The 17,962-nt window shown below is 44.8% G+C and overlaps 2 protein-coding genes across 3 annotated transcripts in view; one reads left to right on the top strand and one right to left on the bottom strand.

Annotated features, from left to right (window-relative positions):
- Positions 1 to 6,282, top strand: part of arhgap36 (Rho GTPase activating protein 36) — a 33,911-nt gene extending 27,629 nt beyond the window's left edge. For both annotated transcript variants that reach the window (XM_079758451.1, XM_079758452.1), the window contains exons 11-12: positions 641 to 903; positions 2,255 to 6,282. In XM_079758451.1, the coding sequence (XP_079614577.1) occupies positions 641 to 903; positions 2,255 to 2,607 (616 nt within the window). In that variant the 3' untranslated portion in view covers positions 2,608 to 6,282. The remainder of the gene's footprint in view (positions 1 to 640; positions 904 to 2,254) is intronic.
- A 138-nt stretch (positions 6,283 to 6,420) lies between these two features.
- Positions 6,421 to 17,815, bottom strand: usp12b (ubiquitin specific peptidase 12b). The gene is made up of 10 exons (XM_079757979.1): positions 17,551 to 17,815; positions 15,204 to 15,284; positions 15,028 to 15,111; positions 14,539 to 14,668; positions 13,411 to 13,718; positions 13,209 to 13,285; positions 12,987 to 13,070; positions 11,922 to 12,119; positions 11,229 to 11,307; positions 6,421 to 10,134 (listed from the first exon to the last, which is right to left on the bottom strand). The coding sequence occupies exons 1-10, from the start codon at positions 17,596 to 17,598 to the stop codon at positions 10,033 to 10,035; spliced, it is 1,191 nt and encodes a 396-aa protein (XP_079614105.1). The 5' UTR covers positions 17,599 to 17,815; the 3' UTR covers positions 6,421 to 10,032.
- Between the last annotated feature and the right edge of the window lie 147 nt (positions 17,816 to 17,962).

Here is a 17,962-nt window from a genome sequence, read left to right as displayed (position 1 = left end):
ACTGCGTAATCCGAACGCACCGCTGGCTCCAAACACAAACTGCTAGTGATGCTACTGCATCGTTTCTGAAAGCCTCCCTCTACCCTGTCCACACTACAACGCGAACCCAGCGTTTTCACATTTATCCACCTCAGCGATCGTTTTCGAAAAGCATCGTTTTGTGTCGGAATTCTCGTGGACGGAAGGGCTTAACGGATAAATATTTATGCGTTTGTAGATTTACTCGGGTTAGTGTGGACGGGGCCTCAGTTGGAAGCATATCAGGGCCTTGAATGGGCAGTTCAACCATTTAACACATTAAGGCCAAGTGAAAACTTCTCAGAAAAATCCAAATTCTTTGACATAAAGCAACTTTCTTTTTTTTTACAGTAACGCAAATAGTTACTTTCCCTGGTAACTAGTTACTTTTTAATAGAGTAATTCAGTTACTTACTCACTACTTTTTGGAACAAGTAGTAACTATAACTGATTACTTTTTTAAAGTAACGTTCCCAACACTGTAATTGGCTGTATTGTAATTGTCTTGTATTGTAATTTACTGTATTAACTGCCTCACATTTGTATGGCTGACCGGTGTCCTCAGTGCCTTGTGTCTCACTGTCCTGCGTTGTGATTGGCTCTTGTCCTCTCCCGTCTCCAGCGGGTGTCAGGTGACCCCGGAGAGCGGCGGCGGCGGCGGCAGCGGGCGCAGCAGCGTGAGCAGTGTGCAGAGCGGCGGGCGGAGGGACACGGGGGCGTCGCTGGACTCGGTCGGGGTGTCCAGCGGGAGCTTGTCCCCCCTGGAGCCCCCCTCCCCCCTCTTCCCCCCCGACGGCCAGGGGGGCGAGATCAGCCTCAGCAGCGAGGTCTTCCTCAACGTCCTCAAACTGCACCAGAACAGGAAGAAGCAGGAGAACCGCAACGGTACCGCCCCCCGCATGACCACGCCATTTGACTGTTAATCGCTTTTCATGCTTTCATCCAAAGAGAGTTACGTTGAATCAGGGGCAGGTCGTCTGGGGGATCTAACCCAGAACCTTTGTAACATGAATTGTGGATGTGAACGGATTCTTTAGGGTTTGAGAATGGTTGTAGTGCTTTGCTGGAGCGTTATGACTCATTTCCACCCGGAATTGATGTTGTAATCAGACAAGCAACTAATCAAAGAGCTTCCTGTTTTCTCTTTTTGTTGATGTTTTCCACTGCTGCTTTTAAACCTCTCAGACTTACCTAACATACATGTAATCAAGGAAAGGCATTTCCTGTCAGGCCTCGATATATTGTCTTTCAAAAGCTTTAAGTACATGTTTCCTGGGTTGTCTCCGAAATAATCCTCCTTATTCCCCGTGAGGTTAGAAAACGTCTGGTGGCATTGTTTGTTTCCCAGTATTTGTGCGCTGTAGAGGTGGATGACCGATAAATGAAGCAACAGCATCACCTGCTGGTCTCGGAGAGAATGACAGCTAAATAATCCAAGCTACCTCAACGAAAAAAAGAGGAGAAGATAGAGAAAGAAAGGGGAGGAAGAGAGAAAGAGGGAGAGAGTGGGAAGAATAAATTCCTGCCTATTAAAGGGTTTAAATTTGCTATGATGGTGGGTTTCTATTCTTTGTTTTGACCGTTCTCTCTTCTGTATGTCATTTAAAGTTCAGGACTTCTCACCAGAACATCTCTTATCTGCCAACTCTCTAAACCAGACCGAACAGTTGTTGTTGTTCTCGAACCAGATGTGCTGGCAGTTGTTGCATAACATCTAAAACCATGGATTAGATCGATCACACCGAAACAAGCGCACCCAACTCTCATAGGAGCAGTAAATCCGGAGTCTGTTCCTCCTTTGGCCGGTGTCCTGCTCTACGGGCACGTGCTTCATAACTGCTCTCTCTCTCTCTCGACATTGGTCAGAGGTCGTATCGGGTGTCTGAATTCACTGTCTCTTTGGATAAATCATGATTGAAGGATAACAATTGTGAAATAGCAAAGAGGCCTTTGGTAGAGTGCGAAAGAAACAGTATAATTGGTAGCTTTCCACATTGGGATTCAAATCCCATCGCAATTTGTGATTGGATTATTCAGGATCTTGATTGGCTGGTGTTGACGATCACCCAGATGAAGTAATCACACATTGAGGAGACTTTTAGTTAATTAATCGGGACATTTCAAAACTGCATACCTCTCTTAATGGGTCTAAATATAGTAACACACAAATCCCAGTTTCTGATCTTAACTCTCTCTATCTCTCTCTCTCTCTCTCTCTCTCTCTCTCTCTCTCCAGGAGGCTCGGAGGGGACGTCCAGTAAATCCATCCGTCACATCAGGCAGTTCCACTCCCACCACAACCTCCTCAGCCTGGTCAACTCCTCCACCTCCAGCTCCACCTCCACCTCCTCCCTCTGCGCCTCCTCCCCCCGACTCCAGGGCCAGGAGTCGTTGGACAGGGAGGCCCAGGAGAGGAGGTGCACCATGGGCTTCAGCCTGGGTGGAGGAGGAGGAGGAGGAGGTGAGGCCGGGGGAGGGAGCGTGTGGGTGAGTCGGAACCCTCCCGCAGGGGAGGAGAAGACCTCCCCCGTCAGCAACTTCTGGGACTTCTTCACGGGGAAGGGATCGAGCTCTGAGACGGTGGTTTGAAGAGGAGGAGGAGGAGGAGGAGGAGGAGGAGGAGGAGGAAGAGAATGAAGAGAATGGAGGGGGGAGGAGGGAACGGATCAGGGTCACACCAGGTGATGAAGAATAGGAGGAAGGGCAAAGATGGAAAGGGGAGAAGGATAAAGATGAAGACGATGTTAGAAATATGAAGATGAGGAGTGACGGTGAAGAAGATGAAGTTGAGGAGGAATGAAACGATTTCTCGGAGTGAACAGCTGTCGTTTTGTTTTCGTTGTTTTCTGCATGGCAAGGACGTGCGTGTTGGAAAGCAGGATATGATGTTGTGACATTTTATCCACTTCCTGGTCACAAGATTATTTTTTAGAGAGTGACGTGAATGAAACAGTTTGGCCTTTGCAATTCTGAAAGTGTAAAAACACACACAAACACACACACACACACACACACACACACACACACACACACACACACACACACAGTATTTGGCTCACTGACACTGTGAATTAAGCAATAAGGAGGAGAACAGCTTGTTCACCCAGTTGTCCCTATCTTCATCCATGTTTTTATGACAGAAAAGTGAGTACTTTGGCTGCCTGGAAATGGAACAGCTTAAATGGAACTGCTATCGGTCCTCTGTCGCTATACGGGGACAGTCAGTCACATGGGAAACATTAAACGCAACGTTTTGCTTTAAAAAAGGATTTAATAAGAGGTTTGTTTTTTTGTCATCCAAAGAGCTTTGAATCATGTCTTTGTAAAGGTCACTCACACACTTACACACACACATAAAAAACCGATCAGTTGATCAGCATGCACTATGTATTTTTCTTATAAATGGTTTGTCGAACAGTGGAGAACAGTAGGACTGTTTTCTTTATATGTACAATCTGCAGATTACCCCATGTGACCGCTATAGTTTCAATAAGAACTGATGGATTATTGACGATTAAATATAAAGCATAGTATATGTATATGTTATGTTCATATATATGTATATTTTTCTTATAGTATATAGTATGTTTTCTTTTTCCTATAATGGTAAGAAATATCTCCACAAATATTTCACAATGCAGTAATTAAAAGGTAGTATTAGATTATGAAACTGAAATCGAACAAGATGTAATTATATATTGGACGTATTTTATAATGCTGTATTACACAATGGGTCCGTATTATTAAAGGACAATTCCGGTATTTTGAACATTGAACCTCCCACCGGAAACCGGACCGGCAACGGAAAGGGGGGCTGCTCGGTTCTTTCTTTAATAGAGTTCGTAAGTACGCCTTTTCCGGTAGACTCCTCATGGGACCTCTGGGTGAGGAAAATTCGAATGGGAGTCAATGGAAAGAAATGTATTATTTTCTGATCCCAGTCATTAAATGCCTTGGATTACGCATATGTTTTTTGTGGGTCCAAAAAATATTTGTTCACATAAAGAGTTTGACCGTTTATTGTGCAATTGTTCAGTTAAAGGCTGTAGAGAAAACACAATGAGACTACACGTCTTGTATGTGACGTCACGCTCCCTGCGACTGGCGTGAACAAGACCGACAATCCCCCCATCGGCATAACTGAAAATCTACACATGCCCCGAATTATAATGGTTTTCACCTCTTTCGAAGCTGTTATCCTCCCCTTGGAAAAAAGCGGTGGAGCAGAGAGATCGTCATGTCTGTACAAGAGTTGTGGTGACGTGTATCATTCGCGTCGAGAGCAGCGAGGGGCTGTAGTTCACAAAGCGGCCTCACACAAAACTTAACATTATCAAACTTCCACGCAATTTTTTTTTGTTTTCTTTGAATGAAAAATTATAATTTAAATCCACAAACAACATATGTGTAATCCAGGGTATATAAAGACTGGGACCAGAAAATAATTACTTTCTCTCCATTGACTCCCATTCATATTTTACGCTCTCAGAGGTCCCGTGGGGGTCTACCGGAAGGGGTGGATTTACGAGCTCTATAGGTCCATTTTATAGCCCCAACCAGTCCCCCTTTCCGTTTCCGGTCCGGTTTCCGTTTCAATGGATTAAGAAAATGCCATATAGAACACGACAGAAACTTTATTTCGCTACGATACTTGATTAGGACATCAACGAACATGACTACCCCACCCCCCGACCCCAACAACTCAGCACAAGGCCGGTACGGTAAGCTCCCGGTAGGAAAACGTGCCCCAATCCGCCCCCGTTTGTGAATGCCCACAGCCAGCCATTGTGAAGCAGGCAGGGGCGAATTTAGCCAAATACCCGAGACAGGACCAATATTCAAAATTTCTCGATTTCATCCTAGACAAACCAGAAAGGGGGCTCAATATTATAAAATACCGGAGTGTCCTTTAAAAACTCTTAACGTGTAGTATCCATCTGACCACAAGGTGGCCCTGTTGACCAAGTTCCCACCCCTGTGAATATCTTCCACTATGTTCAGTGGCGATCTTTGTCCAAGAGTGCCTAAAGGGCCTACTATTTCTGATTGATTTTTTTTATTCTTTAATTGAGTGGAAATACGTTTCCAAAGTATTTTTCAGAAGAGTTATTTGCCTCAAATATTTGGGCAGGTGTGTGGATGGATGAGTCAGTGATGAACACGCGTGGATGATTTGGTTCGAGTGAGCGATGGAGTGAATAAGTGATAGGGGAAGATTATGACTTGATGAATTGGTGTTGCATGCCCCATTTAACAGTCCAATCACCTTTGATCCATGTGGTTCTTCAGATCCAGAGTGAGAGTGATATGCATTGAAATGTCTTGGATGGAACCAGATGGCATTAGAATATCATCAGGCCCACACACTGCAAACTTTATTCTCCATCTAAAAGATCTAATCCTATCATCGTGTATAATATTTTAATGAGTCTTCCATTGATTACATTTGTAAATCTGCATGTGCTTAATTTGTGCAACGTTTCTAGGTGATATATTTCCCTATGGATTCTGTGTATGAAGAAAATATATTTTAATTTGCTCCAAAGAAACAGACATGGTATATAATATAACCGTTAACATGGCAGATGCGTTAACATACCATTGCGTTTTTGTGTGTTTATCTGGTAAATGTATGGTACCCCCAAGCATGCTAATGATAAAAAGTTACAACTGTGTGTGCGTTGTCCCGTCAGTGATCCAGAAACAGAACACTAAATAAACAATGCCTCAGGGCGCATGGAAACATTGATCCAGTTATGAGTTGATCTTGCAAAACTTTGTTTGGCCTTTGGTGTTTACACTGAAGTTACGAAATCGCTAATGTGAGCAAAAGAACAAAATGAGACCAAGCCAGGGGATTTGGCTGTGCCCTGTCGTAATCACCAACATGTTGAAATGAACCCGGTGAACAAGACATACCATGGCTGCCCTGTTGTTATGTGAACTCAACTGACCTAAACTGTGTTCTGATTTCACATCATTACATTGTTAGAACTAATTGTGTCTGGTATTAGGGGTCATGCAGGACTTCTAGACAATAATATGTTCTCAATGATTATTATCATTGAGAACTTAAACGGCCTCTTCTTTACCATGAGGGGTGACACAAGGCATTTCAAAATCTAGCCACTTGTGGCACGAGAAGTCAGAGCGGGTCAAACCAGATTATGATAGCTAGATCAACCCGCCAGCCTACTATAAACTCGGGTATGGGGTGAGCTAACCATGTTGATATGGGTGGACACTCCCACTGTGATGTAACTATGGGGCGTTTTTTTTTTTTTATATCCACTTGGGATGCAACAAGTGGATATATTTCAAGATGTCTTGTAATGACATCATGGCAAGTACTGAAGTATAAAAGAAAAAGCCCAAGAATGAATTATTAAACATTTTATTTGCTTAGATCCCCCCTTCCCCCCTCAACCGGACAACCTCGTAACCCTTGGCATTAGTGACCGGTCAAATATACAGTATAGCCTCAACGACATTTGGTTGGTTTGGTTTGTTATACTTGGAGCACCAGGTGGGCGGGGGCATTCTGCTTCCAGTTAGTGATTGGTCTTCGGGGACAGCCCGTTAAGGAATAAAATAAAGCATTTCAGAAATAATTTTCTGGGCTGTTGATTATTTCAAGCAAGCAAATATTCATATATCCAATAATAACATCTGTATTTATGTACACATCAACATCTCATACTAGAAACGGTAAAACGGTAATCATAAAAACACTCCCAGGTTATCGCAAGGCGTCTACTCAACAACGGTAGACTGGTAATTAGTAAAGTAGAACACAAAGAACGTTAACACCAAGTCAAAAGTAATGCAACATAAAACAATAATTAGAATAACATTAATTGGATTTAAATACAAAAAAAACAACCTATATAGTGTTGACATTCGCTTAGCGACTGCCAATTAAATCGCCTTTAATTTCAGTTTACAGGTGAACGCTGATAAAGATGAGATAACTGATGGTTATTGTAGAGTAAGGGGCAGTGAAACTATGGACCCCTGTGTAGTATTATTTGCATGTTGAATGTTGTCATTCAAATTGTACAGATTTTTCCTCATTCATGGAATAGCAACATAACAAAATGCATAAATGGATGCCATTATTTTTTAGAGACATAACCTGCCTTCAAAATCCCTGTTGCGTGACTATATGCTGCATAAATACGTCCTTGCAAATGTCCTAATTTTTCTTAAATGTAAAACTTATTTCAACAAAGAACATTGTTCTGTTAAAAGCAACACTTTTATGAAATGTTAATTAGGTAGTTCAGGTTCAGACTTCAAAATAGGACCAGATACGGACGGAGATAGTACGATTTAAAGTCGAACGCAGCCGTAAGTTACAGATTGGCTCAATGTCCTCGGCCGAGTCTCAATTAGAGAATTAGTGTAAAGTAAGCCTTCGCTGGTCGTCTGGTTGACCAGACGCCCCTACTTGATGCCGCAAGTCAAACTGTGGATCTGTTTTAACATTTGACTGTACCTTTCAACGCAGACAGACTTACATTCAAGAATATACTCCTTGCAGTGTGCAGATGGACTAGCAGCTGTAGAGTATTTGACGAAACTATGACGAGAATTAGTAGATCAACTATTGGTTCCGTCAACAAATAGTTGTTACTTGGGAGTGAAAGGGTGCACTTGTTTGTCAACTTCCAGTGGAAGTCAAGTATAGTCAGCACAATATGGTTAATCTAGATTTTATAGTTTTCAAATATACCCAGTTGAACAGGGAGGACATTAAGCTTACTGGCAGTGTAGCACGAAGTAAACAACATAAACAAAACAATCAATCATTTAAAAAACAATATTTGGTGTCTTTGTGCGTTCAAACAAAGCAGAGGTGGTGATAGAACAGTATTTAGGTCTACTGTTGAACTAGCTATAGATGTCAGAGTGACTTGGCACTGGCCAACACTGGATAACCCCCCAGCCTTTAATCACAGAAGCACAACTGATCTTTAAAATCCATGCCACGCAAAATAATAAATCAGGAAAGAAGAAGCGTGCGGGCTGAAGAGACTGACTACGAGGACTGCAATATAACAGACATCAAACATCTGAAACGGCTCCACCTCTGGTGAAACATTGTAATTGCATGGCTGAAAGTAGTATTACCAGGTGCAATGCCACACTTCACCTGTGGGTGTCCCTGCCCCTGCCGTTTGATGCCATCGCTTGGTATCCCGGTAAAAGCACTAACTTAGATTGAACCACAGACCCCTGGAAAATGAACCAATTGATGGGTGGAAGACTTTGTTACTAGCGAGAAAACCAGTTGGCTTAGCTTCATAAAGCTCTAGGATGATAAAGGTGGTGGTCTATTGACAAACATACTAAATGTTAAATGCCTTAAATGTTTCTTTGAGTCTCCATTGGCAAAGGCTGTGATGCAAGAACAATCCACTTCCATGACTGGGAGGGTTTCGGTACACAGCAGGTCAATTGTTTAGCTGAAGATCCTGGCCAGTGCAGTAATAAATAGAGGGAAGGTTTGGCTAGCTTCTGAAACGGGGGAGTTTGTATCAAACCATATGTGGAAGATGTAAGAATAAACCACAGACAAGGAGGGGAGGAATTACATTCTGACCAATTGGTACATGGTTGTTTTGACGAATATATACATGGTTCAGCGTTGCCATGGATTAAGGGAAGTTGTATTGGCCGTTAGTTCCCGTGTTCGTCCTTCAGAGATGGCTGTGATGTGAACGGAAAGGGGGAAGTATTCCAACTGCTAAATGGCCTGGAGATCAGAAACATGGGGCATTGTCGAGGGACATTTCTGAATAATTGACCACTCAAAGCTTGCCATATTTTTAGCCACTCTGCCCTGGCAACAAGTATTACCAGTAAAACCAGTCATGGCCACCAACAACCGATAAGGAAAGGCACTGTCCGCAGCAGCTAAGCCAAGCCACCAACCACAGCTCTGTCGTGCCCACTGTTTACGTAACAGAACCAAAGACTTGGTTTCCCATCATCTGTAATGAATACCCATAAAAGCCAATACATCAGAATACCCATAAAAGCCAATTCGTCAGCCTTTGGTGGGATACAATGTCTTTGCTGCTTTGTTTGCTAGTGGTTTTTCAGAGCTTCATATGACCATGAGGGACTTTACCAAGAATAACTAAATAGGCTAAACTTATAATGGTTGACTAATGACGTTTTGACTGGCTGTAGCTAGGGGCTATCACTAGCAGCTATAGTTAGTGGCTTTAGCTGAGGGCTGTAGTGAGCATTTCTAGCTAGCGGCTATAGCTGTACGCTTTAGCTAGCAGGTGATAGCGACTAGTGCTGTTTTACTAGATGAAGAGTTGTGAACAGTCCCAGCTCATCTCCTTCTCCGGTTTCAGTAAATTAACTATTTCAGTCTGGGCTTGTGGTGAAGATATACATCCCACATAGAAGCAAGCAAGCAAGCAAGCAAACATACAAACACTTAAGCCCTTATGGTGACTACAGACAGCGCTAATGAGATGCTAACTATACGCACAGTGAAGAGGGTCAAAGAAACCGTTTGATCTTTTTTAGCGATGTTAAGCACCGTACGATGTGTGCGTGTAGACAGCCACTCGCATTGCCGTGTCCAAAACGTACTCGCTCACCTCACCGACCAATCGGCTTGTTTTCCTACTTGTTTAATATGCTTCGACCGATCCCCGGTCACCACGATTCTCCAACCACAACCAATCACATGCAAGCCTCTCAGGACTCGATGCCAAAATGCACTGCAAAGCCAATCCAACCTTTTCAGTTGAACCTCGCAATGCATGATGGGATAGGCTTAAAAAAACTGAAAAACAAGAGGCTCGCAACGACCTCGTTCATCTTCCAAAAAGGGGGCGGTCCAGTGCAACGCTCCGACAACAGGAAATAAGGCCTGAACACTAATATGGGCGTGTTGGAGTCGGGGCCTGTAGGGAGGGGGAGGGGAGGCATTGCCCACTTTCTGCTGATTGACAGTCCGTTTGGGGGCTCTTCCCTTGGCGGGGTTGTTCAGTCTCTGGACTGGTAGAACAGGATGTAACCCGATTCAGAGTTCTTGGAAATGTCCGACGTCAGCCCGTAGAACTCCTCAATGGCCTGGGCGTCGATTTTCTGCAGACGATGGGGAGAAGAGACATTGGGTGAGGTGTGAAGCCCGAAGGCTACCCGTGTGTGTGAGGGATCATGCACAGCCACATAAGGGATTATGTGAGGCAAGCCGGTCATTATCCCGCAGAATAAACGCTGAGCGCTTCGTGATATATATTTTGTAATAATGACCGGCTCGCTGTACATTATCCCGATTATAACACGGCTATGTACTAAAGAGTTCGAGCACTTTTATTGCTTCCACTAAAGAAAGATTTGAGATTTATTATTTTTCCAGAGCACAATCTGCTCTGGAAAAATAACAGACCGCTGCTTTAATTGACATATCCGACAAAGTTGTGGAATAAATGGGGATAAGGCAGTTTGAAAGGCAGAGGGATGCTGAGTCCAGGATTTTTGCTGTTGGATTGAAAGTGGTGGCAGTGTGGATGGAGTCTGGACTGTGATGAATTAGAATGCTGCTAGCTCACATCAGGCAGTTTCAGACCGTTTTCCTCTAAGCCAGGGCTCAAAATCAAGAGAAAGATAAATAGAGGAAAACTGAATGCAAGAGGCCAAGGCTACAAGAGGCTTCCATCCGAGGCCAGGAGAGACCAAAATCTTGAACAAAATATAGGAATTCTTCAAAACATTTCAAAGGAAAACCCAAACATCATATACCATAAGCTAGGCCGGGACAGCTGCAGACTCAGCGGAATATTCCAGAATGTCTGTTGACACGGAGCCAACTGTCAAGCGGACCAGATGTTAGAATGGGCCCTCACGCCATGATAGTGGAAAAATACCGGGACCTCCGAGCCTCTCACCCTTCTCCACCCATAATGGACCAAAACAACGTTGAGGTTTCATGGAAGGCAAGTTCTCTTCTCCACTGAAGAAAAACTCTTAGGTTTTAAAGTACAGCATTGTTGTTGTTCTTTTAGGGGATGAACGGCAGTTGAGACTCGACCTCAAAGGGAAATACTGAGCAAATCTCCAATAACCGGCCCATTAAAAAACGACACCAGTGTAGTCCGTTTGCCTAGCAAACGAAGAGTCGTGATTTGCGGCGGTATACAATACAAAATGATGATTTTGACACAATATAAACGGCTCACCTCCACAATGTCGTCATCAAACAACAGCCAGAAGCCGTGGCTTTTAACGATGGTGATGTAGTGACCTCTGTTGGGACCGCTGGTCAGACAAACAACAAGATTCGTTATTTACTGTGAAACTACTCAATACAGAGAGGGCATGTTTGGCTGTAAAACAACTAACAAGTGAGAGTCAATACAGTAATGGGAAATAAAGACTATATAATGTACATTTACAATATAACAGGTCAAATCTAATTTTACGGTGTTAGAAATAAGGTAAAAGTAGTTAATTAAATAGTTTCAGGAATGAAATATAGGGGTTGTTAGCATTTTCGGCTTGCAAGGTATGGTTGTTGTGCACTGGTTTTTAAGCTGAGCTTACGGAAATCGACAATATATTTAAGAAGGAGCCTATAAACAAATCATTGATTCTCTACACAACATTAAGCTCATCCAATTAACCAGTGTAAAGGGCTCCTACTTCACCACCAGAGCATAGCATAGCGTGTTGGTACAGCCCACTGGGTAAACTCATCTACCCATCGTCAAATGTGAGTGGACAGCTCTCCCACTAGTGACGTCACAACCGGGTCGATTTAGCATCTGGTGACCCACCTCCCAGCGGGTGGTAAAACAGGAGCTCCCCCTTCAAAAGTTGCACCCAGGTGATGTTTCCACAGTAGTCCCGGCAGTGTGTTTGTCGCCCCCTACCTGCCGCAGTGCACCACGACGGCCACCAGGTCGTACATGCGGTCGGGGTTGGTGGCGTCGCCCGAGGTGTTGAAGAGCCGCAGCTCCAGGGGGAAGACCACGCGGTAGGACAGCTTGGTGTAGCGGTGCAGCTGGTCCATGTACTTGAACCTCTTGAGGTGCAGCGCCAGGATCATGGGCAGCTTCTTCACCCTCATCCTGGGGAGGGGGAGGGCAAGGGAGAGGTGGGGGAGGAACGGATGAGAGGGGGGTTAGTGTTCCATTTTTTATAATTTATCAGGTGTTTATTGTCAACTGATGATCTTACAATCTACAATCGGTTATCATGAGTGCACACTACCCCTATTGCCCATAACAATCCCTCTTGACGCCTTAAACCCACAGATGGTCAAATCATTGCTTTGATTAAAAAAAAGGAAAACGTTGACGACAGTACGCTGTACCCAAAACTCGCAGACACCATCAGATCAACACCACTAGCCCCCAGTAATCCCCCTCCTCCACCCTCATCCTTTTTCCGTCTACAAGTTTCCGTCCGAGAGCAGGCAGCTGGAGGGGTGGACGGGGATGGCGTCTACGTTGGGGCTCTTCCTGCTGGAAGAAGATGTTCCATGCCAGCAAACCACTCTGGCTGCTTACTGGAACCAATGTAGAGTACCAGATACTAGGATGACATGCCTCAAAATGCGTGTGTGTGTGTGTGTGGTCTCGGTGATACGAAACAGAAGCCAATCACAGCAAGACTTGGATACGGTGTTGAGTTAACGAGCCCCAGAAGGACCCAAGGGCCCCTAGATGTGTCCTACTTGGAGCTACCTTTTTCTGTTTATTCATTAAGCAGATCCTTTCAGCCGGGAGGGGAGAGGAAGAGGAGAGGACAAGAGACGAGATGAGAAGAAGAGTTGGAGAGGAGAAAGGAGGAGAGGATAAGAGAAGAGAGTAAAGGAGGCGAGAGGAGGAGAGAGGACCGTAAAGTTCAATTCGAAAGGGCCCCTTGTTACAACAACAGACCTTGGACCTAATGTAAGGCAGGAAGTGACCCGGACGATTGATGACATCACTCACCTCTTCTGTGCTTCCTGTTTGCTGCGGCACTGTTCACAGTAGTACTTGTACTCACTGCATAACGTTTCTGTGTTGCTGAAACCCCTGTAGTCACACACACAAGCACACACAGCGATTACGGTTGGACACCATAATATAACCATAGTAATTTCTACCATAGTATTGGACACATGCGATGGAAGATAGTGTGTGATCAAAGTGTGTGTGTGTGCGTGTGTGTACCTGAGACAGTGTGTGATAGAGGTGTTTTGCTCCACGTCGACGGACAGGTCGAGGAAGTCCTCGTCTTTACTGCTCACCTGCACAGGTGACGAGGGAGTACATCGACAAAGGTCTGTTGAGTTCCCAATGCAGCTCAACCGTCCAATCCCGTTTGCTTGTCTTCCCCCATCTGTTGCTAGGAGACCCCGCCTCCTCCACTCACCGCTTCACAGTTGAGGCAGCGCGTCTCGTTGGTCAACGTCCCCTGGAAGATCTCATGCACCCAGGTGCGCTGCGCCTCCTTCGTCCCCCCACTGCTCCCTCCTCCTCCTCCACCTCCGCCTCCCCCCACGTCTCCCCCCGCATCTCCTCCCACTCCTCCCACTCCTCCCGCTCCTCCGTTGTGGAGGAGCTTCCCGTTGTGGGTCTGCTGCTCCGGGGTCTTCTCCTCCTGCAGGAGGTCCGCGATGGTGTTGAGGAGGTAGTTGAGGAACTCGTGGGCGTCCTGCTGCATGTAGTTATCAAAGAGCTCTGGGGGGGGGGGAGGAGGAGGGAGAGGGGGAGAAAGACGGGAGAGAGGGAGAAGAAGAGGATAGAGACAGGTGGAGAGTATACATGTGAGACGAATGTACAAGAGAGGGGGAGCGAGAGGAGAAGGGGCAGCGACAGCAAAGGAGAGCGCAAGGGAGAGACCAAGATGAATAGATGGGAGAGCCGGTGAGTGGAAAGAATGGCAGAGAAAATAGACGGAACGAGGAGGCGGAGAGAGGGATAAATGAGGAAGAGAAGACAGGGAAAATAAACAGCGTCGATGTTTGTTAGAGGAACCGGAGAGAGAAAGGGAGCGATCGATGGAGAACGACAGGAGTGGAGGAGCAAGAGAGGGGCCGAGAGGGAGGGAGAGAGGAACATGTTCAGGTCTTGTGAAGCAGTGTTTCCACATTAGTCGACTGACTCTACAGATATGATTCTGTCAGCCCTTGACCAGCAAGACTACTTGTTTTACACCTAGATAAAGAAATACAGTTGATCCAACCCTCCCTCTTTCATCATGTGTCTCTACTGTTGTTTTACCTCTCTACATCTGGCTCCCGCTCTATAGTCTGACCATGTCTCCTTCTCTCCTCTATCTCCCTCCGTCAGTCTAATATAATTAAGTTACCTGCCCGTGTGTGTGGGTCTGAGAGGGAGTGTGTGTGTGTGTCCCTCTCTCTTCATCAGTCTCTCCCTCTCATTTCAATTGAATTCAACTAAGCGTTATTGAACAACATTAAAATGAAAAAATGTGTCTCCAAAGCATGCCGGCAGACAGAAAGCTAATTATGTAATTCAATTCTCTCTCCCTGCTCACCGTTCTCCTTCCTCAGACGGGAGATGAACTTCTTGGGTGGGATGACCCCCACCTTCTTCTTCTGCGTGGCGATGCTGTTGAAGAGGTCGGCCAGGCAGGTGAGCAGAGACTCCTTACGCCTTGGCTGCACCTGCAAACACAGACACACCTGAGCAAATCCCTGCGGTGTACCCATAGAAATATGTATATTACCCTGACTGAAGCTGCCGGGAAACTCTTACAATAACTTCACAATTTCTAACCATAATACCTGAACTTGATCAAAACCAAGCCATATTTAACCATAACTTACTCTTAACCTAACCATCTCTAAACTCAAACCTAAAAGTAATCATTAGCATGATACCTAAACCCCTATCCTTCAAAACTGTACTTTTAGCAAAGGGACTTCAGATAGGTTTCAGTGGTCTGAATCCGGACATTCAAACCTGAAAAGTCAGTTTATGCATTCTTTGTACCAGTTCAGACCAGGTTTGACCAGTAACTCACCTTATATGCCAGAACTTTCTCTCTGAACGGCCGGCAGAAATACAACGCCTGCAGGACTGAGTTACAGTAGCAGGTGTTTCCAAACTGCAGGGACACAAACAGATTCAATGACAAGTTAGAGAGAGGGAGAGACAGAGACAAGGACAGGGAGAGAGAGTGAACTTATGTTTCCTCACATTGACCAATCCGAAGTAGTGTTCATTTACGGGAAACTGTTCCGGTCCAATCTCCTTCTCCAAAGCGGAGGCATTGGCGCCCTGAGAGAGGTAGAGCGAGAGAGAGAGTGAGAGATAGTGGGAGAGAGCAGAAGAGAGGAAGGGATAACACAGAGAAACAGAGAGAGAGAGAGAGAGAGAGAGAGAGAGAGAGAGAGAGAGAGAGAGAGAGAGAGAGAGAGAGAGAGAGAGAGAGAGAGAGAGAGAGAGAGAGAGAGAGGGGAAAGAAGGGGCGAGAGAAGGGGGATGGAGGGGGAGAGAGATAATAAATATCCGACATAACAATGGCATGCATTAAGTCTAATAGCGATTTCCTGCAGGTCTGCATTCCTGGTTGGATTTTTTCATTTTCCTTTTATCCTTTAAGAATGCTAATTTAGCTGCTTGGATTATCAAGTTTAGATGTTAGGTAATACGTTTTTTATTTAAGAAATTGGTTAGATCAACGGCTCCTCCTAGCTGAGTGTAATCTCAAAGTGCTACAGAGTTTAAGAGAGAAAAAAGGGTTGTTAAAACATAAAATACATATACAGTTAAAGAGAAATTAGCAATAGGATTTTTTAAAAAAAGATAAGTTCTGCTCATGATGAGCTGGCTGTCCCCTTGCATGGTTGACCCCAACGTCGGTGTGTTAACGTGTGTATTGTACAAGCCCATTGGGCTTTGTTCCCTCCTTGCACCATTAATGTTAATGTGTGCTAAATAAATAAACTAAAATAAATAAACTAAACTATTAACAGTTGTAAGTTGTTTTTGATAAAAGGTACCACAGCCTCTAGTATTGCAGAAACATACTACTCATTAAGTCAATAGGCTGACAGTAGTGGACACTGTATACATAACACAGTAGGCCAATATATAATACACTCATGTATTACTATATGTAATAACTTATCAAACACAGTACAACTAGATAGGGTTCAACTAAATGCTGCTAGTTTCTACATCTGATTCAAGGTGGTTAAACTGGGGGGAAAGGTTGGTTAGAGTACTGTAGCTAGAGGGGAAGCAGTGCATCATGGGAATAAGAGTCTAGACAATCCCAACCACGCATACCCACACTTTGCCCATTGTTGCACATTAAGGTAATATTATATTACAGTATTATGCACACCACATCCGTCGTAAGCACAGACCGGCAAACAGGATGCCGTAAGGCGGCTTCAAGGACAAAGCCACTGCTGTCTACTGTAGATATGAATGCAGGACCACAATCATAGAACAATGACACACAATGGTTAAAGAGATGTACCCAAAAATCACGGCACCAATGTCACAGCAGAGAACACCTCTTATTTTGCATTTCTGCAGAATAATTCAACAGAACCCCTGACGAGGTGACACATGATCCTGACCACTGGTTTACATTACAGAGAGGCAGGTCAAATAACTCAGACATGGACATTAATCGCCGGTGAAAAATATAAAGGTTGAAAATGTGTATGAAGTTATTATGATATAATAATTGCACATATGTTTCTGAACAGTTATCCCAATAATGTAGCATCTGGTTTCAGGCAAATAGAGTTCCAGTGAACTCGGAGCCAGGTCAATGAGTAGCAGGTAGGGGGATAGGGCATCTTGCTAGAAGATGCCTACAGGTAGACTGCGGACATTGGGAATCGAACCCAGTACTATTCGGCTGGTAGTAGACCACCTGAACCAATAGACTATCCTGAATGCAACTTAAGCAACTAAAAACTACTGTATCTAAAAACCGACCCCATTGATGTTCCTCTCTTACATATATGGGCTGTTTTCTGAATGCTGAGTTTTCTATAGACTCACTGTTAAAGTCTGACAGTGACGTCAGGCTAATTCTGAGCTAAGCTAGTTAGCCGTGCTTCAACCTTTGATCAGCCCTGAGGTCTCATTGACAACAAGGCACCCAGGGTGTAGACACAACACAACAAGAACAACAGTAAGCCTCAATACAACTTGGCCTCCAACACAGACATACCCCAGTGTTGTGTTTGGACTAGCTCACGGCTAAAGGGCTAGCTGTGTACCATCATCATGATGATGTTTCCCACTGAGGTTAGCAAGTTCTCTAAACCACTACATTGATATCGCCAACAGACCAGCTGCTAACACGCTGAAGCTATGTAAGCACGTCTGCTTACAGACCAGCTTCATTTACAGGTAAAGCAAGTTACGACCTAACAGAGCAGCTAGCTTAACTGAACTCCGTAGTGTTAGCTGGTCCGACTTAGCTTAGCTTTAGCTTGTTAACACGTCAGGGTCCACCGGACACACAAAACAAACACAACACCAACACAAACACCGGAATAACGGGTTTCTACCGTACCATCGTACAAATCGAGGCGATCTTTCGGACTGTCATCAGTATTTCCATCCGTAATCCTCCATACTGGACCTGGACCACCGGTGTTTAGAAACGATCGCAGCCAAATAGGGCTGCAGAGTTCCGGGGAAACCTTTCCGCCCGTCCGGCCTGTCTGGTGGTCGTGGTGGTGGTGGTGGAGGGAGTGTCGCTGACGCACCGTGCAGGGTTGCTTGGTTCAAGGCATAACACCACGGCGTGGGGCGGTGCCGTGTGTGACAGACTGTAGAGGTTATAGAATCCGCATTGAGCTTCACAACTGGAGGTGCAATGACAGAAAACGACTGTCCCCGAAGTGGACCGGAACGACGGAGTAAAATCAAACTGATATGTCAGCCGACCTCAGCTGTCAATGATGGTGGCATTTTTGTTTTTC

Source organism: Pollachius pollachius (assembly GCF_949987615.1).
Source record: "Pollachius pollachius genome assembly, chromosome: 20".
Lineage (NCBI taxonomy): Eukaryota > Metazoa > Chordata > Actinopteri > Gadiformes > Gadidae > Pollachius > Pollachius pollachius.
This window is presented reverse-complemented; position numbering and strand designations above follow the sequence as displayed.